The sequence below is a fragment of the Anoplopoma fimbria genome, chromosome 4 (genome assembly GCF_027596085.1).
Source record: "Anoplopoma fimbria isolate UVic2021 breed Golden Eagle Sablefish chromosome 4, Afim_UVic_2022, whole genome shotgun sequence".
Taxonomy (NCBI): Eukaryota; Metazoa; Chordata; class Actinopteri; order Perciformes; family Anoplopomatidae; genus Anoplopoma; species Anoplopoma fimbria.
In genome coordinates, this window is record NC_072452.1 from 21,738,553 (window position 1) to 21,765,701 (window position 27,149).

Genomic DNA, 27,149 nt, shown 5'->3' on the forward strand with positions numbered 1-27,149 from the left:
TGCTGCTGTCGCTTTTTTAATATGATTGTCTCTCTGCCTTCAGTACGTTCATGCTGCTGCTAGGAGCCCATCTCCTCCCAATCTTTGCAGATCCATCAGCTTCATCAACTCACCATTCTATCAGCCTCATCAGCCATTGTCTGGACTCCACAGGGGATTTATCTTGCTGCTGCTCAGGGCAGACGCCCCTCGATTACAAATCTCCCTGTAGAGTCCAAGGGCCAAAGACTCTGCCAAGACTTTGTCATCACATATCATCTGTTGATAATAAACAATTCTCTTTTCCTCATCTGACTTGTCTCTCCTGATTGAAATAGTCATCTATGCAGCTTTAAAACCTTAAAGCATTCTTAATCTTTCCATTGTTGCACTACACTAGGTAACCTTTAGAGGCTGTATCTGCAGTAAGATAAGATAGATATTATATGAGCGGAAAAGATGATAAGATGAGCCAATAAACACAGGGAATCCGATTTCAGGCATGGATCCCCCTGCCTCTCAGGCCAAAGCCCCCTGCCTTGGAGCAAGTGTTTTATGTGAACACATCCATAAACTGACAACATCCTCTGGACCTGCTCTTCTGCTTATGACTTGGAAGATTTAAATTGTATAGAACAGGAGGGGGAAACCTCTCAGGAAATCATGCCAGGATTGTTTTTTATTCAATTCCAAAAATAAAACATGACAGCTGTTTCCAGTTCAAGGCTATTGTTCAGCTTGTTTGCGATGCTCCTAAATGCATCAGTCCTCTAATGAGGGGAGATGTCCTTTTTACATATCATCTGCAGGGTCGACACGCTGCACCTTGACAGTTTACTGCCGACAACAAAGGCATCTAATGAATGCAATTCAGCTGATTCATTTAAAGACTGGATTTCTAGAGTCCCAGATAGATTCCTCCCTCTGCTCTTCCTCTCACTCCCTCCTCTTTACGCGCTGCACCTGTGCTGTCGCTGCTGCCTGCGCGTCAGACGATGCCAAGCGGATCCATTAGACCTTCCTCTCAGTCGGACTGGGCACAGATCGAGTTCGACCTCACAAAAGCGACCACAGGCTCTCAGGGTTCTCCTCCTGCAGCCGATGTGTTGATATCTGCAGGTGTTTATTACACAGCGGCAAACTTTTTTTATTTTTTACGCACAGGTTCCCAAATTTTGGACGATCAGCTTTGGACATCGCTGCTCCCTCTCCACCACCACCACCACCACCACCACCAACCATCATCACCACCATCATCACCACCACCACCACCTCTTGGTCTTTACAAACAAACTTCAAGAGGGACCATGCACGTTTATGTGGCTGTGATACTCGCTTATGGAGTGTCGGGTAAGTTCAGCACCGTCTCTCTTTTGACGAATATAGAACTCGTTGAATCTTCAATCTCTGCCTTTTAAAAAAAAAAAAAAAAAAAAAAAAAAAAAAAAAAAAAAAAAAAAAAAAGCATCGAGCACAATCTGTACTTATGTCAATCAAATCTCTTGTGGTTGCTCACAATTTATCAGAACAATTGTTTCCGAATGACTTCAAATGAAATCTGGAGCGATGGTTTAATGATTACTTGGATAATTATTTTTTAGATTGAGAGATAAATGTTTTTGTTGTTGGGTTTTCTTGAACTAATGTGGAGTTAATGTTAAGCAAAATGAGATCTTTGTGTGTGTGTATTTTTTTTTTTTTTTTTATCCCATCTGCATAATTCCCTTAGAGGTAGTGCTGTGGATCTTGTTGTGTCAGTTGGATATGTGTGAGCAGTGCATCCATCCATCATACTGTAACAGTTAACATGTGAGCTGTCATCAGTCGCTGTCCAGTAGTCCTGTGTGCATCCTGTATCAGGGGCAGGGTTACAGGTCTGTGGGAAAGCTTGCAGGACCAAAGGTATGCACACACTGAATTAAAACTGACAGCAATTGTTTGCTGGGTCAGAACGCCTCACCAAGAGCCGGTCAGGTCAAAAATAATGCTTGCATTTCACAGAGCACAGGAGTTTTTAATCCACTGTGTGGTTTGTTCTCATAAATCGAGCTTTGGCATTTCAGCTGCAACACTAAATTGTGCACAGCAGTAAACTCAATAACAAGATATGCTATGATGGATATAGTTTCAAATCATGAGCAAAGATGAAGTCACAAAATAACTAGATTTTTTTTTTTTTTTTTTTGGGGGGGGGGGCATTGGAACCTGATATGTACTCTAATCTTAAGTGATAATTGCATTATTTAGTTTGACCAGTTTGTCTTTGTGCATTGAGGTTCATGCTGCTTATGAACTCATATTACTGTAAGGCTCTGGTGGTCGAGACAGGAATCCGCTGCATAACTGCTTCTATTCCAGCAAGAACCAAAAAAAAAGAAAAAAAAGAAATCCATAACTCATAACGGGCCCCACTGTGTGCCACCTTGTGAAAAATGGATCTCCTGCAGCGACTAATTAAGGTTCTATCTTTTACATTGTCACAGTAAACAGATAATAGGCAACGCTCCAGATGGGAGTAATGCCCTGAAGATCTCTTGTACCCTGACTCACAGCCAGCCTTCCATGAGGGGCTGATGAGCCTGTGGTTTTTTTGTGATGCACCTGGCGCTACTTGCTCTGGTCGGTCCTTATCAGTTTGTCTGACTCAGCACATTGAATCCGTAGCAGAGGCAGTCATTGAGACAGAGTTATCTGAGTGGCCAGTCAGGCAAATCATTGTTTCCATCCACTTAGTGTGGAGACCTCATGAAGAGCAACTGAGGATGAGGACCTTCATCCTGTACGGAATAACCAGCATAATAAAATGATAGTATAGGATAACAACATCAAACATAGTGTAAACATTTAAGAAGTGCGCACAAAGGAATCTTATCAAACCAGCTTTTTATTTCATATTCCAAGCAACCAGTTGTGAAAAATAGAAAATATTTATGACCGATTGTCAGTGAAATGAAGACCAAGAAAGTTTTCCCACGAAAACAATGTAGTGTACTTCCATATTGAAATTATGTTTGCGTTTTTTTTTCGATTATGGATACAGATGAGTTGATATTTACTCTTATGTTTGCACACAGCCTACATGCATGTCGGCAGTTAGCTGGCCACCAGCTGTGTGTTAGGGTGCTTCAAAGGAGCAAATACAGACTTTCAAGTTAAGTGGTTTATTTGAAAGGTAGAAGACACTTGTGCTGTCTCAGGTGGACTGAATGTTTCAGTCGTGACCTTGCATACTTTAAGAACACTGCAATTTAAACTGCAGTGATTCGAATGTCTCCAGTACTTGAGCTGTATGGGAATAAACTGTGCCATGACTCAGTATCTCTAAAGAAAAGAAATAAAGGCAGCATAAGACGTGGAAGGAATATTTTGCACATTTATTTTATGTAATCTGTACTGCATCTGTAGTACGTTTTTCATTTGTGATATTTTCTTTAATATGCTGAATGTGAAAAGGGGGAAAGTGAAAAGCCAAGTGCTGCACAGTGATTCAAGAAATCTTTTTTTATTTCTAGTCTTATAGCTTTATGGTCTCTTCTCTCCCTCCTTGACTAAGACTGGGCAATATGGGCAATATGTTCTATCCCAATACAGTTTATTTCATTTCTCAATAACTGCATCACCATATAGCATGTTTTTCTGATAATACATCAATAAATAGTCCATATGAAGTAATCACATGGTTTTATATACTCGTGTGTTTGAATTAGATACTTGAGAAATGAAAAGAACTGAATTCTTTCTCAGTAAATTACGAACTTTATTGCAAAATAATTCGATTTTCAGAAAAAATACCGAGTGAATGCTTGGTGTTAGCAATTAAGTCGAAGTCATTGTTATTGCTGTATTGAAAAACAAGAAATGAATCTAACAAAATACCATGTGTGATTAAGAGTTGAGGCACTTTGCTGCTGAAAAGGTTACACTTTGATTGACAAGCTTTATTAGGGGAGTGAAACAAAGGTGACTTTCTAATCCGCAGCTATAAAAATGACTTGTATGACATTGTTGGACTGTCTTCGTTAATTTTTGTGGGCTACATATTTTCACATATTTTTTAATGACAAAATATTTGTGTCTTCTTTTCTCCACTAATCATAAAAAATACCAACTCTTTCCTTGTGCTTGTGTATTATGTGGACCTATAACAACCATCGGCTTGGATCGAGTGCCTTAGAATTAAATAATGTTGCTTAGTGATGTGGTGGCAGGCATGCATCCCAAACAGAGGATGTGTGGTTTGAAAAGAAGACTGTCATATTTGCTAATGATATGCAGGTAAATACTCTAGGGAATGGTGATTTATTTTCCATTTGTTTCAGAAAATAGACCTCTTAGAGGGTGCTTTCCTTCCGGCGTGGAAACAGGGTTGCCGTGGTGCCGTTCATTAGTAAGCCTTCAGTCATGTGGGAGCTTCAAAGTGAAATCTCTGCACTTAACTGTAACATCACCATTGTAAATATGATGCATGTCTAATGCAAAGCTAAGTCTATAATGGATCTCAGCATCATATCACTTATAAGAACAAATAGCCTGAGTGCATAGCTAAATGAAACCCCACAATCAGAGTAGTCTTATCATCTTACAGGTAAATTTTGAGTTTTGTGAGAAATGCTAAAAGGCGTGACACATTCGAGAAAGCACAACAAAGACTGTATTTTCTTTAGGCGTCTCAAGAAGTTTGGTATGAGCACCAAACCTCTAGGGAACTTTTATTGCTGTACCATGAAGAGTGTTCAGACTTTGCAGTGTGGCAACCTGGCTGTTCAGGACTGCAGATTGTGACCAAGGACTGTAAAGAGAACAGGAATAATCATTGGGAAAGAACTGACACAACTTCATAGCATTTATACCGCTCGCTCTAAAAAAGAAAAGCCCAAAACATCATTAAGGACAACAGCCAACTCACCCATGCTGTGCTCTCACTCATTCCATCTAAAACACATTACCGCAGCATCAAATAACTCAACATCTCCGTAACGGCTTCTTTCCTCAGGCAGTCAGCTTGACGAGCAGTTGACGCATCCATACATTTAATGTATTACTGTGGAATATATTGATCTAGAATGAAATATATGTTTCATTTTGTTGTCGTGGAAGAACGTGTCCTGCTTGTGTAAGACAGATCGTGCCACTGAGCACTAGCCTTTCATTGTATTTTAATGCACAGGACTTTTTCTTTGGTCTTCTGCTTCGGTTAGGGATTTCTCAGAATGTCTTTCAACAAGAGTGGATGTGGTGGACCTTTTTACTGACTGGCAAAACAAAAACTACGACTATTTATGATTTTTTATTGGGTTTTTGTTTAAGTTTTTCTTATGTGACTTCAGTTTATACAGATAACGAAAAGGCAAAATGCAGTTTTTTGTTAAACAGGCATTGAAACTAGTAGTTGTGAATTGTTGTTCCTCTTAAAGTTATCACAAATACATTGTTGAGGTGCATTTATTGCGTTGCTTTAAGAGCTAATGTAAATAAAATACACATTCAACAGGCGATGAAAATCAGTCTTTTGATATTAAAAATACTCCTAACTGAAGACGGGTAAATAGAACATAAAAGTTATTTTTGATTTTATGTGACCCTGAACTCATCTTCATTGGAAATAGCTGTAATACACTGAGGTGAAATGCAGCTTTCAGATGTTAGACTGAACCCAGCAGGATGATGAATTGTTTATCATCTTTGAATAAATGTTGTATCAAGAGCATTTATATTTCAATTGCACAACATTTGAGAGTCACATTTAAAGTTATTAAACAGCAAACTTGTCTGTGATATGTTTAGTTTATTTGAATTTGAATATGTACCCATAGTGAACATATAAAACTATGACTGAAAATATGCAGAATAGTAGGGATGACGGCTTAAGAATGCAGGAACCTTTAGTTCTTAATTAAAAACAAAAGGTGAGAAAATGTGAAAGGTCTTTTGGAGACAAAATGAAATGACATAAATCAATAATTTAGCATGAAGCCAGGCTGTTAAGTGCCTCGTAGATAATGAGGTGATTCATAAATGATATTCCCTTCTTTATTGGTTCCAGTGCAGATATGCCAGAGAGATTGAATGTATAACCTGCAGCTGGCTTGTCATTGCCCTGTTTCCCGTATTTTGAACCACAGGCATGATGACACAGATTGACTTATGTTGCACGAATAAGGAATGTTAATAATCGAGAGAGGGTAATATGAGGGCATTAATACATTCCTCTACCATCTTCATGGCATATTAAGTCTATTTATTATTCCCCAGTATTGATTCATTTGTTTGATGTCTCTGCATAAGTGTATGGCTGCAAGTAGACATACATGGCTGTTGATTAAAGAAGCTGTGTCTGACATTCTGAACATAAATATAGCAGTAATGTCTACCTGAGCAGAGAATGAAGTTGCTCTTCCTCTGTCTTTTGTAACCTCAGCTTCTTTGTGCTCTGTTGAAATTGAAGGGCCATGTCTCAGCATGTTGAGAGGCAATCAAAATTCTGAAAATATCTTGCACCTACTTAGAGACACAGCGACTAATGGATAGAACAAGGAACAGCTGTTGTGATTAAAGCATTTGATGTGAGTTTTAGGCAAATGGATCCAAAAGCTTCCTTAATGAGATGCAGAAAATCCTCATGTTGAAGCTAATACAAGGAACTTTTATTTTGTGTTGATTTCGGCAGACCCTTTGGATGAAAATTGTAGTGTTTCCTAGCACCAGACTCCATATAGAAAACCTCTTATTTTACTGTGGCAGGGTCTGACAGTCTGCACTTCTCAGTCCTGGTTCTAAATTCTCCCTCCAGCGGGCCCAGCAATACAGCTTGGGCCTCCAGCGGTGTGATGTCAATTTAGCTTCCAGCAGGGGCCAGTGGAGCAGCGAGGCAAAGCTCCTGCTCCTGGCCGGAGGAGGAGGAGATGCTGCTGTTGGGCACTGAGCTGTCGTCCTCCTCCTGCTGCTGTAGCTTCGGACTGCGGGTTGAAGGCAGCAGCGAAGCCGAATTTGGGTCTGTCAGCGGTTGGCTGTCAGCGGTTGGCTGGCTGCTTCTCGAGGCCCAGCTGGACTCTGTGCTGAGGACTCTCTGGAGAACCTGTATGATTTAATCTGATCCTGGGCGAAATCTGCCTGATGACCCTGATGACAAGTGTTAAGAATAACTATGTAGAAATAGCAAAACTTCTTGCTGATGGTCTGGTTTACTTATGTGGGTCAAACAGAGGCATCACTCAGTTAAGGCTTGCAGAATCAGTAATCTCTTTTAAATCACTTCTTAAAACACATTTTTATAGATTGGCTTTTATGTGATGTCGTCGTTTTATTGGTTCATTTTCATTTGGCCTTGGTATTTTATCTTATATTTGTTTACTATATTTTACCATTATCACTTGATTTTATCTATTTCATTTATTTTATTTATTTTATTTATTTTATTTATTTTATTTATTTTATTTATTTTATTTATTTTATTTATTTTATTTGTTTATTTGATTGTCACTTGTTATTTCATTTTGTTTCTTATGCACTGTCTTGCTGGCTGGTCTGTCAAAGCACTTTGTAAACCTTGTTTTTAAAAGGTGCTATATAAATAAAGTTATTATTATTATTATTATTATTATTATTATTATTATTATTATTATTATTATTATCACTGTTTCACAACCAGAGAAAAAGTTCCTCACAGTAACTTTACCTTATATATTTGACAAGGGCTGTCAATGTCTCTGTTATATAAGACCACTGGCAGAAATTCTTCATTAATAATCATACTCTTGGATTTTCTGCTTTGTTTATAGCACTCAATATCACAGAGGAGAAGGCGGCGTGCCCTCTTGGATATTTCCCCTGTGGCAACCTGACCGTGTGCCTGCCTCAGCTCCTGCATTGCAACGGCATCGATGACTGTGGGAATCAAGCGGATGAGGAGAACTGTGGTAAATAATTGTTTCTATGTTTATGACCATGTGCTGTTTCACCTCAACCTGCTTTACCAGCTCTGTGGGGTACAAACAGCAAATGATAGACTGGAAATCAAAGTGTTTAAATGGACTCTTCTAATTCTAAAGAGTAACTTAACATAAATAAAGTAAATCACTGTATTTATAAGTTATGTTATCTTTCTTTATTTGAACAGGAACAATGCACAAATAACATTAACCTTATAGAAAATAAGATGTAATGAACCTGGTGTTAGCAGATTTTTATATTTTCTGCCCTTAGTCCTTGGGCAGGTATTGCAGAATGACTATGGGCAAGATGCCTTTGTAGATTTGTAGTTATTAGTTCCGTTGAGAGACTTTTCTACTGTTTAATGGCCATAAAAGAGAGGGACGCCAACAGAGGCCTTGCAATTTGGAAGTCTGCTCTCCCTCCAAATGGTTGACTTTAGTGACTTGTGTTGTTATTTCTGAGCAGAGTGTAACAAAGTCCCTCAGGGGAGAAGGAGCAGCTTTATTAATGATCTTGACGACTAAGCAATCAAGTGTTTAATTGTGCATGTGCTCATTTTCAAAAGGTATCGTATCATATTTAGTGAGTATACTGCAGTTTTGATACTACAGAGCTATTCCATCCATGCCAGCAACAGTCCATTTATTATAATATCAATTAGTTCTGCTCCCTGTCTATAGTGGTAATTGTTACACAGAGAATATAGACATAAGACAAGAGTTACTATGTTCCCAGTTAGTTTGTTGGAACAGCAGATAAGGTTGGGGGGCGATAAAGGAGCGAGGATTAATAACGGAGGGATGAAACTGAGCAGATGATCGAATCGGGTGTGATGATATGCCAGGAATGATGGACTGCAGGAAACTCAGGGAGTGAGACTCAGCGTGGGGGGTTTATCTTTATGCGGCTGCATTGTTAACCTTTTATTTTCTTCTTCAAGGCATGAGCATTACTGAAACATGTTCAAAATAAAACTGGGTGTGAAGTTGCTCTTTTAAAGGAGCCAAATTCAAAATTCAGATCATATGTATTGCCTCCCTGCAGCTTTCAACATGACGGCCATGTAGCTCGCATGTAGCTCGCACCTAATGGTGGTAACAGCGCAAACAACAACGACAGTGTTGACAGAGCTGATGGTGGTGACCCGAGGGGGAAACGGAAGGTGGGCGCTACACGTGCAACAGCATTATGGGTTGTAATGAGCATGCCTTTGGGGGCACGATCACATGCACTAACATCCACTGGCTATGTTAAGAAAGCACAAAGAAGCTCGGATTAGAACACACAGAGAGAGAGTGACATTATTCTCTGCTCAGGACGACGTGACTCCTCTATATCTTGATGATACAAATAGTTTTTTGTTGCTATATAAATGCTCTGAGTACAGTAAAGAAGATATTTAAGTTTAGTTCAATACCACAAAAGGTATTTTTTCCAAACAAGTCAACATGTCCCGGCGGACATAAACACATATATATGATAAACTACTTATGTACATATACAGAGGAACCTCACTTCATACTGCATGCTCACTGATCAGTTTCTCAATATGCTAATGTGCACCTACGCTGTGCCTCAGATTTCTTTTGCAGATCCAGTTTTGCAAACCCATTAATGCCTGCACCCACAAAGCTTAATACCCGACCCCACCTGTGCCCTTTGTTAAATATGGCACAGGCAGTATAAATAAAACCTTAATGCATCAGGGTACCGTAAGGGCACACAACGGCCTGGTGAAATAAATAAATGATAAGATCATGGTCCATGTTTTCAATGCATAATGTTCACTTGTGTTTCCACCTTGTCGGTATCTCATTGCAACTCATTGGTTGCACTCATTCCTCCAAAATCCAGTGTATTTTTTTGGACAGCGGGGATACCTTCATTACTTATGCCACAGTACCAGGATTGTGCAGCAGCTGTTCTTATCTACATGCTGGTGAGTTGTTCTCAAAGCTGTTAAATTATGTTGGTACAGATGAATATAAAAGACTGCTATTTCTGATTTTCTCAGATTTTCTCTCATGAATTTCACCCACAGCCCTTCTAATTAATTTTTAAGAACTTATTCAGTATAGATACAGAATAAATCCTAAAATGTATTATGTAAGTACACCAACACTGCAGCTGCATGACTCAAATGGACATTGTGTCAATTATAAGTTACTGTTAACCAAAAAAATATACGTTTTCAATCCAAAGAACCCCAAATATGACGGGTAAAACTTAAAAATGATCCGTTTTTTGAGGCTCCCTCACCTCTGCTGTTCTCAATTTGTGAAAACAGGCTCATGCATGACTGATTTTCTGAATTTATCTTGAGGAGCAGTTATCATTCATGACTCGTGTGCTGAAACAAACGCAGTACAAAAGACAGCTGTGAAACAATTATGAATTCCATTGACTTCCATCCGTTCCCCAGGATCAAATTAGTCAATCTGCAGGTGATCTGATTTCAGCTTTGTGTCCAGCCACTGCTGGTGCTAAATGCAGTCTTTTCGACGTTGGAAGCATTTCACTACCTTTTATATTAACAGAAAAAAATGCTGTGCACTGCTGGCTAATACAGTGTTATACAGTGGGGAAAATAATTATTTGATCCCTTGCCGATTTTGTAAGTTTGCCCACTGACAAAGAAATGAACGATCTATAATTGTTATGGTAGGTTTATTTTAACAGTGAGAGACAGAATATAAAAAAAATAATCCAGAAAATCACATTATATAAAAGTTATAAATTGATTTGCATTTGATTGAGTGAAATAAGTATTTGAGCCCCTACCAACCAGCAAGAATTCTGGCTCCCACAGACCGGTTAGATTAGTCCTTTCACTTTAAGAAAGTACTCTGAATCTCAACTTGTTACCTGTATGAAAGACATCTGTCTCAATTCATTACCTGTATAAAAGACACCTGTCCACAGAATCAATCAATCAGATTCTAACTTCTCCACCATGGGCAAGACCAAAGAGCTGTCTAAGGACGTCAAGGAAATTATTGTAGACCTGCACAAGGCTGGAATGGGCTACAAGACCATCGGCAAGCAGCTTGGTGAGAAGGAGACAACTGTTGGTGCGATTATTCGGAAATGGAAGAAACACAAAATGACCATCAATCGCCCTCGGTCTGGGGCTCCACGCAAGATCTCGCCTCGTGGGGTATCGATGATCATGAGAAAGGTTAGGGATCAGCCCAGAACTACACAGGAGGAACTTGTTAATGATCTCAAGACAGCTGGGACCACAGTCACCAAGAAAACCATTGGTAACACACTACGCCGTAATGGATTAAAATCCTGCAGCGCCTGCAAGGTCCCCCTGCTCAAGAAGGCACATGTACAGGCCCGTCTGAAGTCTGCCAATGAACACCTGAATGATTCAGAGAAGGCTTGGGAGAAGGTAATGTGGTCAGATGAGACCAAAATCGAGCTATTTGGCATCAACTCAACTCGCCGTGTTTGGAGGAAGAGAAATGCTGATTATAACCCCAAGAACACCATCCCCACCATCAAGCATGGAGGTGGAAACATTATGCTTTGGGGGTGTTTCTCTGCTAAGGGGACAGGACGACTTCACCGCATCGAGGGGAGGATGGACGGGGCCATGTACCGTGAAATCTTGGGCGACAACCTCCTTCCCTCAGCCAGGACACTGAAAATGGGTCGTGGATGGGTCTTCCAGCACGACAATGACCCAAAACATACGGCCAAGGCAACAAAGGAGTGGCTCAAGAAGAAGCACATTAAGGTCATGGAGTGGCCTAGCCAGTCTCCGGACCTTAATCCCATAGAAAATCTGTGGAGGGAGCTGAAGCTTAGAGTTGCCAAGCGACAGCCTCGAAACCTTCAGGATTTGGAGAAGATCTGCAAAGAGGAGTGGACCAAAATCCCTCCTGAGATGTGCGCAAACCTGGTGACCAACTACAAGAAGCGTCTGACCTCTGTGCTTGCCAACAACGGTTTCTCCACCAAGTACTGAGTCATGTTTTGTTAGGGGATCAAATACTCATTTCACTTGATCAAATGCAAATCAATTTATAACTTTTATATAATGTGATTTTCTGGATTTCTTTTTTGATATTCTGTCTCTCAATGTTAAAATAAACCTACCATAACAATTATAGATCGTTCATTTCTTTGTCAGTGGGCAAACTTACAAAACTGGCAAGGGATCAAATAATTCTTTCCCCCACTGTATGATTGTTAGACGTGTACCTGTAACTTGCTATTGACTGTCTGACTTTACAAATTTCTAACTCCAGCAGCAGACAAAGCTGTAGTGACGTTCCCATGCAGAGAGGGAACAGAAGCCAACAGTTCATGTAGTCTTTTAATTATCCACTGATGTAACTATAACCTGTGGCATGAACATGTGAATATTATTCCGTGTTACCTCTCCAAGTTAAACTCCTTGCTTTCCACATCAAAGCTTTCCCCGCAACAGATAACGCTGAATGTCAGCATCTCCCCTGTAGAAAAAAAATGGGGGTAAAGAAAAAATCATTGGATGAGCGTTTTATTATCGGCTCATTGTTTTGAGGCTGCAACTTCAGTGTTTGTGATTTAATCGCATGGCTCTCATCAGCATCAATTTCCAGTAGCCTGCAGCAGTTTTTAGGAAAAAAAAGCTCTAAAATCACACTGTGCACCACCTGTTCAGCCCCAAACGGGCAACAAAGTAAGAAACTAACTGGTGAACTCGTTGAGCATTTAGCAGCTTTAGAGTCAAAAAAATGTTTCCTCAGGAGATGGCTGTGAACAAAACAAATTTAAAAAAGAGAGTTAATGTTGGACATAACCCTTACAGACACATTTGCATAAAACTAACCCTAACCTTTAAGAGAGATTTAACTGAAATATCCAGGAAACGGGTAATGTATCACAATACAAAATATGATTCATTATACTATTAATATGGTTATACCTTTTTAGTTTAAGAGGAAGAATGAATCAGTGGGTGAAATCAGGGTGCTGCAACTCAACTAGCTGTGGACTTCCGCAGACTTAATTTAAACTTATAAGTGAAATGTCTAAAGGAACGTATTCCACAAAAAAATATGTTTCCCTTGAAATGTAATGCACAACGCAGTTCTGTTACATGGGGACGTAATTTTTATGAGGCTGCTTCACAGCATCTCTCGGCTCATTGTTTTGGTTAGCGTGGCTGCAACTTCAGTGTTTTGATTTACTCTCATGGCTTTCAGCATTGTTTACAGTAGCAGACACAAGTTTCATAAGAAAAAGTAAAAAAAAAAAAAAAAAATGTTGAGCTATGACATTTTTGGTCTTTTCCTTTTTCACGATATTTTCCCATGCACACCTAAGTAAAAAATGAATTTCCTAAATATACTTGTACTTAAGCACATTTTATGTTACTTCATACCTCTACTTTACGACAAATACGTTTAACTCCGCTGCATTTATTTGACAGCTAATGTGAATGGTTACTTTAAAGATCAAGATTATGCACACACATCTGATTAACTTTTAAAATATGATGCAACTTTTTAGACTGAACTGCACAACAGTTCATAATTATGAGGACTTCTTCGAGTTAAAACATCTAGTTTCTCTTTGGCTCTCCATTTTTAAGATCTCGTTGATGATTGGGAGTTTCTTGAAGCAGGTTAACAATTAGAAGTAGTGCTCAGTAAAATATGTTCTTTGTGTCAAGCACCGGGGTCTCATATTTTCACATTCAGGGCCTGATGAGTCCTGCTGCTGTATACAGAGCCTTAATATCAGAAAGCCTTCAGTGTGGACCTGGATTGAAAGAGTAGGTTGATAGTTTTTTTGTAACTGAAATATCCACAAAATTGAAATCAAGCGTTTAAGTCAGAGATTGACTTGCCTAGGGTAACCTTCACAAGAAGTGATCCCATTCACAGAATTCCTTTACAATGTAAATCAATTCAATACATTAACCCTGAAAAACATCTTTGTTGAGCTTGTAAATGTTCTCGTTTTATTACTGATTCAACCCTTAAACAGTTTGTGGTGGTCGTAAATGTTCTGTGATGTATATTTCATTTTTTAACAAGATGCTTGTCTAACTTATGTAAAATGCTGGAGGATGTTTTGTGTTGTTCCCTATGTTAAAACATACCAGCATAATCTATCTTGTTTATCTATGTGATGTAATGTAATGTACAGTATGTCTGACAGCCACTCAAATCATGTCCAAAGGCTTATCAGATCTTTGGCTAATCAAATATTGACACACTCCTTGTTGGAGCATTATCTGTAGGTTTTATTTTTATTATAGCATTATATTATAGCAGATTTTATTATATAGATTAATGATTTGTTACTGTAATTTTTTGGCAATCAGTTTATTGCTAACCAAGCTAGCCATTACACTAGCTGTCTAATGCTAAAGTGTTGCTAATGCAGCATTTCATGTAGCTAAATGTTATTTTACTGTGATGCTTTGATTGAAAAAGCAGAAGGTACAAATTTGTGCACATAGGAATTAAGCCAACTCCCAAGGTGCATTTTGGTAAGAAACACAACAATCTTAATCCTGAAATTAGTTCCTTCAGAAACGAAGTTGAAATAATTGATTCTGCACCAGCACACACAGTCATGGCAGAAGATTCAGGTTGAAAAATAATGACTAGAAAAACAACTTTTTGGAATAGCTGCTCCTACCCCTAGGGGAAAGGTTAAAAGGGAAAATAGAGTGAAAATAAGTATTGGTGGTGTAATATTATTTCATACAGAGTGTTTTACAAATGTTGAGACCTTTGAAAATAAATATATTAAAAGCAGGCCTCCAGTCATGATATTGAATGTTACACTCTGACTTCATTATTGTCTCTCTCTCTCAAATTTCTATGAATTATTAGTTTTTCTAATTGAAACAGCTGGGATCGGCTCCAGCACCCCCGCGACCCTTAACTGGATAAGCGGTTATGGAAGATGGAAAACAGAGGTTTAATTCCTGGTACCAAGAAAGTTTGACGTGTGTATAACTATAGGATGCTTTAGGCTCTTTTAGATTTAAAAAACAGATACCTTGCCTCCCAATATAATTGCTTCATTAGCCCAAATGTTGACAGTATCGCTAATCAGGTTGTCAAGATACTGAGTCGGATGTTCCCACTGCAGATGAGAGCTCAGTCATCTTTCGTTACATGCAGCTTTGCAAAACAAGCTGAAATAAACAATTATAGAACATCATCTACTTAATTCAGATGAAAAACGGTCCCTATATTATTATCCGTGTCAAATCTAAATTGCTTTTTATAAACTAACGTATCTAATGGTTGGGAGCACATTTAAAAGCATACCATAAGTATTATTATATCTTCTTTTTCGCCTTCAACAGTCCTTAGATTACCTTGGTTCCTGATGCATTCACTGTGCTGTTTGGCATGCCTCCAACTGATAATAAAACTGAAAGCCAAGTGACCTTGTAGTTTGTGCAGACAATGGTTGAGACAGAGAGATGAGAGATTTGGAATAAAACTGCAATGAAAAAATCCTATAGCATATCTTTTTTGAAGGTTTTAGCACCACAAACAGATTGGTGAGGGAAGTGTTTAAAAAGTGTTTTTTTTTTTTTTTATTTGTTGACAATGTCAGTGGGATTCTTATCACCAAGAACCTATTCCTGATCCGGCCTCTCGCTGTCAAGACTTTCAAAAACACTTAAGCAGACTCTCTAGAACTCCCTAAACATCACAGCACGTTGAAGCAGCATGGGGCTGGAGTGGAGTACGTCACTTGAAGGGAAGGTGTAAAGTGTGTCTGTGTGAGAGAATGTGGATTTTGTGATGGTGAATGAGTGCTGAGTGCCTGCGCCTCCATCTGTGGGCGGGTGATAGTGTCCTAGCTTTGATGAAAAGTATAGAAGAGCATAAACAGTTTAAACAAGTTTCACAAAAGTAGATCAGAGGGAAAAGTTCTAAGTGGTTTTAATTAATTCCGAGGGATCACTGATTAGATTGCTACTGGAAATGTCTCTGTTTTTTGTAAACAAAATACAGGGCAAGTAGTAGCTAAAGTGTCTAAAAACCGCTTTCCTAATAAATTAAGTTTTCCATGACGCGATAAACAAACACAACAAACTTAAGAAGCTTTTTTTACTGTAGCAAAGTCCAGGTGTGTGCCTTTGGTTGCTTACTTTGACGTGAGGGTTATTTCTCCTGTAAAAAGCCATTTGTCAACAGGAAACCATCTGTCTGGCGGACATGATACTATTCCTGCAGAGTTTGATAACAGAACGATGTTAAGCCTTGGAAGATCTTTTGTGGAGGGAACATTCCTCCTCTGTGAATGTGTGCAAGCTTCCACTAACCCAAAATCCATTTCCAAAACCTGTTCATTCAGAGCAGCCTGCGGCAATTACACTGAATATCAAATGTCTTGCGCAAGTATACACCATTAGTGCAAATGGGTGTACATGTACCTAAGTATAGTCTCAAAGAGTCTTGTTTTCCTCTGCGTGACCCCCTCGGGTTCAGGAGTTTATTTAAACCGTCTTTGTGAACCAGATTTTCAGTGATTCATTCCTGAGTTCAGCCTTTGTGTAGGAGAAATAAATAGCATGAAACACAAGTCAAATGTTATCTTTAGATTGTATCCAGGCACAGGAAACTGAAAAGTACTGCACCATAGAGCACATTTTGTCCTGCACATCCTATATGTGTCTTTGGCTTGCTGTTCCTCTCTGCCCCGCTGACCACCACACACTGATAATCTGCACACAGAGTAACGGCCCATTATCTGGCTATGAGAGCCACACCCACAGAGAGCATCTTGGTTCTGAACAGCTCCAGATTCTCATGCACTGATGGTACGAGTTTCCATCTCTTTTTTTTCTCCCCGCTCTCTTTTTCACAAGTGTTTTTTCTCTTTCTCTGAAGATGCTTGTTAGCGAGGGGAAGACAGGTGAAAAAGTTGCCACTTGTTTCATTTTTGCCGCAACATAAGTATTGTTAGCGGTAGATTGGTGTGATCTGGCACAGTTTTGGCCTTGGTGTCTTTCTCCAGGTTTGGTGTATTGGGAGAAAGGGTTGCCATAATTAAAAAGTGGATCACCTGATCAGTCACTTTGATGTTGACATCAGATTGGTTGGAGGAAATTACTTGCAAATGTTTTTTTATCCAATATCATGAACATCAGTGGAGATTTGTGCTTGACTGATGTGCAGGCGTATAATTAATAGTTTGTTTGAATCTCCTTCTTTCCATCACATTGCAGAAAAAAAACTATTTCCCCTTTACTAATCTCAAAAACACGATAAATCAGCGACTCTTCGTGAACTTTCCTGCTTGAAAATAGATCAGAATGGAGATTAAAGCCATTCGTTTTTGCCTTTTCATGCTCTGGTCGTTGCCTCCCATTTGTTTTTTTGGCTTCAGATGTGCAGTTTCAGATGAGTTGTAGTGTGATAATACTCAGTTGATTTTTTTGGCTTCCTGAATTTCCTCCAACTTGCACTGTCACAGTTAGTCCCAAAAGATAAGAAGCTGTCATGGGCTGATTCCTCAATCCTCGAGGGTAGCCTTTATAGGACGGAAAGAATGAACTCAGAGATATCAACTGAAATGGATCCACAAAAACAAAATACTGTGCAACTTCAGAGTGAGAATTGAACCTTTACAGACAAGCACATTAGACATCTAACATTGTGTGAAAAGGGTTAGCCTGGTTGTGAGCAGGCCCGTCTGCACTCCAGCTTTCTACAGCTTTTTCTTCCAATTTGTTATTTTTAGAATTGCACTGGGTGAGCCCAATGCAGAGGAGTATGACCCTGATCCATAAAGGGACAGTTCACCCCAAATCAAAAGGACATATTTATCCTCTTTCCTGTAGGGCTATATTCATCGATCTAGATTGCAGAGTGCTGGAGATATATCGTCCGTAGAGATTTGGTCATAGCTCAGATATGGCACTCGGCTTGTGGTGCTCAAAGCACCAAAAAAGTTGGATTGAAAAACTCAACAACAATGTCTCTCTCCAGAAATCATGGCCAGATCTTTCCAGATAATACACAAACCCTGTTGTGAGCAGTTTCATGAAGGAACTATTTCTTTGTTGTCTACTGAAATACACCTGCAAACTGTATCACCGCACAGAAAGCAGCATGCATCTGTTCAGAGAAAATGAGGCTCGTGCGAGCGCAAAATGTAAACATGTACATTAGTTTAGCTCAGCGGTGCTAGGTCAGCTAGCAGTATCAAAGATAGATGTGACTTCAACGGAATCAAGCAAACAAAAGCAGAAGAATTATATGACGTATTGTAACAAGGAGCTTAATTATACCCATTCCTGAAAATTAGGCGGCAATTTCACCCTTCATAAACAATAAGATAAGATAAGATAATCCTTTATTAGTCCCGCAGCGGGAGAATTTGCAGGCTTACAGCAGCATAGAGTAAAGTGCACACAAGAGACATAGTAAAAGAAAGACAAGATAAAAATGAAAATAAAAAAAACAAGTATTATAAATAAGCAATAAGAAACAGTAGAAAACAACAGTAACTGAAATATTATATTTACAGACAGAAAAACTATTTTAACTATTATTGCACAGGTTTTTATTGTCATGTTTTTATTGTCATGTGTCATGTAGCGTAATTGAACACATTTTCCTCCATGTGCTCTACAATGTCCTAGTCGCTATGTTAAAACTATTTTAACTATTATTGCACAGTGTATTGTATTGCACAGGTTTTTATTGTCATTGTCATGTGTCATGTAGCGTAATTGAACACATTTTCCTCCGTGTGCTCTACAATGTCCTAGTTGGAGCCCAGTAGGTAGTGGTTGCCATTGATACTGGTTTAATCCACTCTACAGGAAGCAATATGTACTATACATCATAGCAGTCTGAGCTGGTTTGTGTCAAAGCTTTCCAAAAATAGCAAACATCAAAACAATGATTGGGGGAAATGTGATTTGAAACCTACCGAGCTTCCGATGTGATGGACTTATTATGAGCTTGTCAACAGTTATTTAGTTGGAATAATCCCTGCCTGGACAAAGTCTCTGTTCCACACTGTTTTGTATAATGATGTTAGAATGGGCATTATAATTTCAACTAGGAAAGTTGACTCAGTAGAGTGCATATCTCCCCCAGCAGGGAAGCAGGGAGTAAAGGCAGGCTGTGTGTCCAGTCTGTATGCGTGACAATAATATGCAGGTTACATTATCAGACCGTATGTATTTTGTAAGCCCTATAGAAAAAAAGGCATACTAAAAGATACACTATTAACAGATTTATTTCTGAAATAATTATAATGAAAAAATGATATTGAAGTACTTCAGTACATTTATTAATGTATTTTATTTTAGCCTCTATATTGCAAAACGGTAAAAAAACCTTTCAATCATTCTCGTTCAACCCCCAATTTTCTCTTCATTTATGTGTGGCAAGTGTCATGTATCCGTCTCCACACTGTACACTGAACTGCATGTAGTATAGTATTCCTAATTATGTTTTCTTTGGTGCATAAACAGCCCACACTAAGACTCGTTGTTTTACTGGCTCTAAAGAGGGCCTGTCACATTTTTACACAACCTGAAGGCCACCTTAGCTCTCCAACGCACTTTGGAAATGGAGGGGTCTAGTGGAGTTTTATCAAAGAGAAAAATACAGTCGCAAATTTGTCTTAAACTGCTCTGAAGGAATACAACAACAGAATACAACATTGTGGCTCTATATTCAATCACTACCTCGCCCAGAAGCACAAGTTATATCAGGTGTTGCTTCACGGTCAGTACATGTTGTTATTACTACTGGTGTTATCCTTTAAAAAAGAAACAGAATGGCTACAGATTGTGAATCCTGTAGGTTCATCACTTCCCAAAAATATATTTTCAGCATGTGCATGTGTCCAAGAAGCTTGTCCTACTCCCACAAGCGAGGCTGTTTTCTGTATTTGATTCCACTCTCCTGCACAAAATCACCATAGCGGACTGTCAAAATAAGCTTTTCTTTTTCCCTCAATAAACTGAAGCAAGTGGCACAAACAAGTAATATGAGACATTTCCAAAAAATCTTCATTCTGGCCAGAGCTTCGTGGATAAAACTGTATATATTCTATGAAGGACAGCATTTATTCTATGCTTTTTTTTGTATTACCTCTCAGGATACTATAGCTGCTGTACTTTTGTTACAACTTCTACATCAACAGCTCTATTCAACTTCTAGCTTTCAGTGTAAACCTGCTTACAGGACTTGTTTGGTCAAATTGTATTTCTATCCTAAGTTTGAGTAATGCGTTTTATTTCTACAGACCCTTGTTTTTGCTTTGACTGAGGCCTTTTTCTAAAATATTATTACATATGTGATTAATGGCAGCTGTGAGTTTGTGCTCTTAATAATGAGATATCTGTTTCTGCAAGAAATATTGCACAAGCCCAAAACCAAAGTAATCAAAAACAAACATAGTAAATAACCATGGAGGCCCCATTAAAAATTGCTTTTGAAAAAGTTATTACGTTTTTAGAAAAAAATGTATTAATCATACAAGCACTGACTGACAGCAACATGTATGGGGCGGCCATGTTCAGCCCTGTGGGTTTATATGACATTTAGATTTAATGTCCGCTCGAATGTGCACAGAATTTTAAGGGCATTATCTCATGGCTCTGTAAAAATAGTTTTTGTAATGTTACTACTGATATCAGAAACTCTTTTCCCTAAACAATGCTGTGAGCAGCTATGGCTGATGTTATATAGCAAATATTCAATCTCCATTTTGGCTCAGGATTTGAAGGGCTTTTCAACACTGTATCAACATTGGCTGTTTGTCAGAGTATGCAAGACATCAAAGCCAAAACGATTCAGATATCTGAAAGATGAAATGCTGTTTTTACCCAGGGAATCCCTGAGCAAAGAGTTCTTCACAAAGGCTTAAAGTGAGGAGGATAAAAAAAAAGTTTGTTGTTGTCTTATGCAATGTCACAGAGAGGGAAGCCTTTTTTGGAAACCAAAAGAAACCTGACAGAATGATGGTCAGAGATAAAGTCTTATCAACAAAAGGCTCCAGGTTTGATCGCAGCAAACACAGGGTTTAAAGGAACATTGTGTAACTTGTATTGGCAGAAATGGAATATGATGTTATTAAGAACATTGTCTTTGGTGTATAATCACCTGAGAACGGTTGTATCTTCTTTACCTTTTAGAATGAGCTGTTTAAATCTACATACAGAGCAGATCCTCTTCACAGAGTCGACCGCCATGTTACTACAGTAGCCCTGAATGGACAAACCAAACGCTGGCTCTAGATGGGTCCATTCGTATTCTTGCAATGGCAGCCGTAGTTCTCCTTCACGCTTGGAACACAGAAGTTTCAGTTGTTTGCAATCTACAACCTCCCTGCTAGATGCCTCCAGATACTACAAACTAGACCTTCCCTGAGAAAGATGAGAAATACATTGAGCCCCTATCCACTCACCATCACACTGTGTAGAGATATTACAATAGATATAACACAACACTTAACAATAATCCAGGATAAAGTAACTTGAGAGGATATGAACAGAAAAAGTTCCTTAAATGCTGCTTTAAAATAACATGACAAACAGTTGTGAGGCCGCTATTTAGTTGAAGTCTCTTCTTTGTCTCAGTAGCATGTAATTATTTCATCTAAAAGAGCCACAGAGTTGCATTCCCAATGTGTTGTAACGTCATAAAGGCAAACATAATATTTGAATCTAATCCACTGTTGCTTCATTAAGTGGGCTTTTGTTTGAAAATCAAATGATGCAAGCATTAACAGCCACTCATTACCTCAAGGCAATAGAAAGTTGAGGCAATTAGTCAGATATGAACTGTTATTCTCAATTCTCAATAATGATTGTTTAATGCCAAACTGAGATAAAGTCACACTCAGTCATTTCTGTAATGAAACACAATGTAACAGTGGGTTCCTTGGACTGTTGAGTTATTTAAAGGTCTTTGTTTAACATAGTTATTATAAGGGTGCCCTATGCATTGTGGTTATGTTTACTGAACGTGTTGCTCAACAAAATGCATTTGTACACTAGCTTCCCTGCCCTTGTTGGCGAATTGTTGCGTTTCTTGTCGTGTTGGCACCTGAACAAGTCCCCATTTTCACACTTCACGTCTTGTACTGCCCTAAACAAATGCTATGAAGTATGAAATTTGTCATTTTGTCTCATATCAACTCAAGTGTCATCTTGACACAGGAATGGATCATTTCAGGAACATTTCAGGATTAAGCTTAATGTGTGAAAAGGGCTTAAGAGCAAAACCGGGTCTCTTAAAGTCAATCTTTGCAAACACCTGCTGTTTATTTGTTCCAAACTGAATTCCTTTTTTTAACTTAACCTTAATGCCGGTGATTCAGTTGGCTGCTGTGACACTGGTCTTTACAGGTTAATCCTCCTTGGGAAGATCGGATTTGTTGAAGAATGAGGAAAGACATACAGAGTCAACTTTTTCATTTCAAGCCCATTGTGCAGGGGTGATCATTTTGAAATGAACATCAAAGACCTTAAGGTGGATGATGTGTTTTCTGAGAATTGATTCATCCAACTGTTTCGACCTACTTTGTTCCAGTGTAGCTTTCATAAAGGCTTTTTCCTGCAGAAAAAACAATTTGCATGTAATAGAACAAAGCATGGAGAGGAAAAAAGACTCTGCCAAGAAAAGGTTGGAAATGCCTTGACTATCAAAGATGTAAGAGCTCCCACTCGCCCCTGGCAGAAAACAGTCATTTCTATTCTTCTCCACTATGTGTTACATTTGGTATGTCCAATGTCTGCTGCAGAGCATTGACCATTTACTAGAATAGCCCTCTGCTCAAAGAAACTTGACTTGTATGTCTCTATAGCTGAATCATTTATCATCTGTTTTCCCTTGAAAATACCAGAACACTTAGCATCCCAGCTAGTTCCTGATTAGCTGTCTAGAATGAAAACAAGTAGGGGATCCAGGTCGTAATTCAGGGCTGATTTCTTGTTCAGGATGCTGCAAGGAGCCATATAGGTCATACCCACCCTGTACTCTTTTCATAGATCTGAAGTGGGCTCATTTAGTACATTCACAACAAAGTGTCCCAACCCACAGAGGAAGATGAAGCCTTACTCCACCTTGTTGAAGTCACTGACAGATGGTGGAAAGGTTTGGGGTTGTTTTCAGAAATAAAATAAATTAATTATTTCTCTAAGTCCTGTCTTTGTGTGTGCAGGCGTGTCATGTCTATCTCTTTTGAGTTTGGTTTCCAATAGTCTGCAGGCTACATCACAATTTTTCCTCAGTCTCTCCCACCTCCTCCTCCTCCTCCTCTTGTATCACCGTGGCTCTTGATCTCTGAACCGCAATGACGGCATCAGTTTTTTTCCAATACGGTTTCATTGAGCATCTGACGTTTTGTGCTATTTAACTTATGTCTATCATCACGATGATATAACGAGTCACAAATGAATCTGCCTTTTGAAGCGAAAGTTCAAAGTGACTCACTGAAATTGTGATAATTTCCCTTCCATGGTTAATCAAACCATGGAATCACATTGATGGTTTCCTTCCCCTCTAATTACACTGTTGACTGAAAATAATAATCTAAATATAATATTCCAATGCATGGGGTGTCAGTGACTAATTGCAAAAAGCTAGATTTCCTATGTGTGGTGTCTTAACCATGCATGGCTTTCATAAATGTAGATTACTTCCAATGGATTGTAAATTCACCGAAACAAAATATTAAAACTTTCTGCGTATATTTACTTTTGCTTTTTCTGATGCAATTAAAAGTTGTCTTAACCCCTCCCCTCAAACAGTGATTGTCCAATCATAGCTTAACAGCCGTAACAAACCACAGCAGGTCTTGCAAACTTATAAAACTATATTTTGAGCCTTTCATTTTCATCTGTGGGTACATAGTAGCACATTATTGCTTAAATACATACCATGCATACAGTTTGTGAGGTTACATGTTACTTTGTTTTTGAAGGCCACATCCATGACTAGCACGTTCACTTTGTAGTATTTCCTTATTATTTTTAAGTCGATCCTGGATGGCATCACAGTTTAGGCCAGCGTTAGCAGCTCTGTTGTGCTCTTAATTAGATTGGGACAGTTTACATTCAGGCCACATTACCCAAGATAGCATTATTTTACCTTAATTTTAAAGCCTTTTTGTGATGTTAAAAGTGAAAACATGCCGTTTAAATACCATTCAAACAAGGTTATGTTAGAACAAAATAAGTCTGCATGGTCTAATGAATTGTTGGAACACTACCTCTTTCCTCTGTTATTTCTCAGTTGTATCTTACCCCACTTCAAGCTGCAGTGAGCTTTTAGACCTTTCCTGTTGTTTGCCTCGGTTCTTCTTGGCACATGCTTGACCATTTTGGTGAAGGGTCCTAGTAACCCTCAGCTTCCTTTTTCAGTGATTGGTGTGACTTATAATTCTTTCATAATTCCTTTCGATGTGCACTTAATAACAAACTTTCCTTTGTATTTCTGTGATCTTGTTTAAACTTGATGTTTGTGTCCACTTGACACAGTTGATGTGTTTCATGGCGGGTTGCAAGTCCTGACTTGACTATGTGTGATTGTGTTATATTATATCAAAAGACCTCCATAGCGCAAGTGTGAATATTGTTTTTCCCGCCTGAGGTTTATCCCTCACGGTCCAGTTTCAACAGGAAACGCAGCACATTAAGGAAGTAATGAAACTATCTCATGGGAGCTTAAATGGCTCAATGCGATGAACTCAAGAAATTAAGCGACATCGATGTGTGAACAACAACTCAGTAAGGATTAAATGGAACCTCTCTTGCAATCTCTCTTTGTCTGATTTATTTATTCTAAACCTGACGGAGAATCATCATGGTCACTGAATTCTAATCAACTTTTCATTGACAGAACCAGGATAACAGAGACGAAACGTGAGAGGCAGGTTAATTCTAGGGGTGAGCAACTCCCATTGGGATAGCAAGGAGAAATCTATTTCTCAAGTTCAATGACTCACAGATCAGTCTCACATCACGCAGCTCTTGGCTCAATGCTCCTTTCAGTAACTGTAACAACTGACAAATGTCTTGTTCAAGGAACATAAAAAACATCACTCCTAAATCTGAGGTGAGTTATAGGCTGTAAAAAAAATCAATCTCTTATTATAAAGCTGAACCAGTTGTAAACACAATGACACATCAATGTTGTTTTTAGCTGATATAGTAAACAGGTTAGCAACCAGTTGCTTATTTATACAACAAGCAGTTACTGTGCACCATTTTCATTCGTTTTGAGTTGAGTTTCTGTCCAGGTGATGAATGTAAATCCTTTCTTTTTGCTTCTTTTTGGTCTCTACCAACTACTGAAGGGGGGATAACCGGCTTTTTTGAGCTGCTAAATGTCCCATGATGTTCACCAGCTAACTCTGTTTGTCTGCTGTTGGTGCAGCAAATAGTGTACAGCAGGTTTTTAGAGCTTAAAATTATGACATAAGAGGAGTGAGAGTGAACCAAAACTAAAGGAAAGCTCCGTAAAGCCAAGAGGAGCTGCAGATTCAAGAGATAATTATCTGTAGGTTCATAACAACAAGTGACCCATTTCACAGTTTCACATCATTTTAACATTGTCATGGGATACATTTAATAAAATATTTATTATAGCCACTTTAAACGCACAAAACTGTACTTACAGTAGTGTAACTTTTGGCTGTGTGCACTTAAAGCAAACATAATTGTTTCATGTGTTTGTTGAAGCACATCAGATGTAATAACACAACATATTTCAAACAAGAATTTCACATGATATGTCTGCTTTGGTGTTGTGCTGTCTGAAAATATTTCTGTGTACTTGTCTTTTTCCCTCTTGTGATACTGTTTGATCTCTATATACAACAGTTGCTGTACTTTGTGTTGGTGCTGCATCAGATTGCATCAGAAAGCCAGGTGTTTTTTTGTACCAAACAACCAAAACTGCTTACATTATTGCTGCGTCCATCAGATCAAGACTAACACGTTTTTCATGAAGTTTTTCATGCGTTTTTCATGAAGTTTTTCATGCAGCATGGGCATCCATTTATCATAGCAAATTCCCATCATAGCCTTTATTAATGCAACTTTATAATCAAGATGCAGAGATAAATGGAGAGCCAATTAATGCCAACATCAATCAAGATGAAAGTCAATACTAGGTCCAGGGAGCTATGATCAAACAAGAACTCATATTTAAAGGGTGCTTCAAAGACATCATCAGGAAAATAGACGAGTCCAATTAGCCATGACAACATTATTAAATCCTGCATTATGAAAAACCAGAGCATCAGGGGAGGAAAGAGGAAGGGCAGACTAACATGTTATCTAGTCAATCAATAGCGCTCTCACTTTCAAATTCATTTTAGGCTTCTGGTTTCATAGAGGCAATTTGGGCACAGCTTCTCACAAACAGGAGAAAAACTCACCCAGGCACGGGGATAACATGGAAACCACCTTATCTTTATAATGTTTCCCATCCAGGATTCTGCTTTTGGACATCATGTCTTTGATAACAGATACTGTTTTGACCTAGATCTGCGTTTTTTAATTATAACTCAGTTTTTTTGCAATTAATTAGAGGTCTTTATCGCTCACTTCGGTCAGCATGTGAAACTGGTGTGTCCTATATCCAAACACACGCACACACACACACACACTAATACATGGGAAGCTTATCAACTGGTGCCAGAAGCGCTGTCCTTTTATCACCACTGATGGAGTACATAATTCATACCAACTGCGCATTCTGGGATTTGCATTTCTCATCCCCACTGTGGCAAATCTGAAAGAGACCCCCCGCCCCCTTTTGAAGTTCTGCTGCTCACCTAATTGTAAAATGCTAAGCATATATGCACAGTGTGGGACAGAGGGACCACCACATTTACCGCTGTGGGTTTGATCACAAACCTCATGAGATTGTGACCTAATAATGGTGCTAGGTGACAGCTCTTCATTGGTCATTTAGCATGCAATAAAAACACCTTTCTTGTTTTTTTGCATGTCGTCCACGTCACTATGATGCCCTCTCAACATGTGATGAGATAAAATATGCGAGAGAGTTAATAATGGACTGGTCAGGAAATCGATGGGATTTGGTTTTCTTCCCCTACTTATGTTATGTTGTTTTGTATATTTTAATTAGTTGACATAGTTAATTTAAGCCCAATCATGATGTTTTTCCTAAACCTAACTGAGCGGTTTAGTTGTGTGAAATTTCTTTTATGTTTCATGGTAACAAGGTGGCGTTAAGGGCTACAAAGGGCTAAAAATAGCA

The 27,149-nt window shown here is 38.7% G+C and overlaps 1 protein-coding gene across 1 annotated transcript in view; it reads left to right on the forward strand.

Moving 5' to 3' along the window:
- Window positions 1–1,257: 1,257 nt before the first annotated feature.
- rxfp1 (relaxin family peptide receptor 1) overlaps window positions 1,258–27,149 on the forward strand; it is a 52,902-nt gene continuing 27,010 nt past the window's right edge. The window contains exons 1-2 of the mRNA XM_054597760.1: window positions 1,258–1,329; window positions 7,758–7,895. Of these exons, the coding sequence (XP_054453735.1) occupies window positions 1,287–1,329; window positions 7,758–7,895 (181 nt within the window). The 5' untranslated portion in view covers window positions 1,258–1,286. The remainder of the gene's footprint in view (window positions 1,330–7,757; window positions 7,896–27,149) is intronic.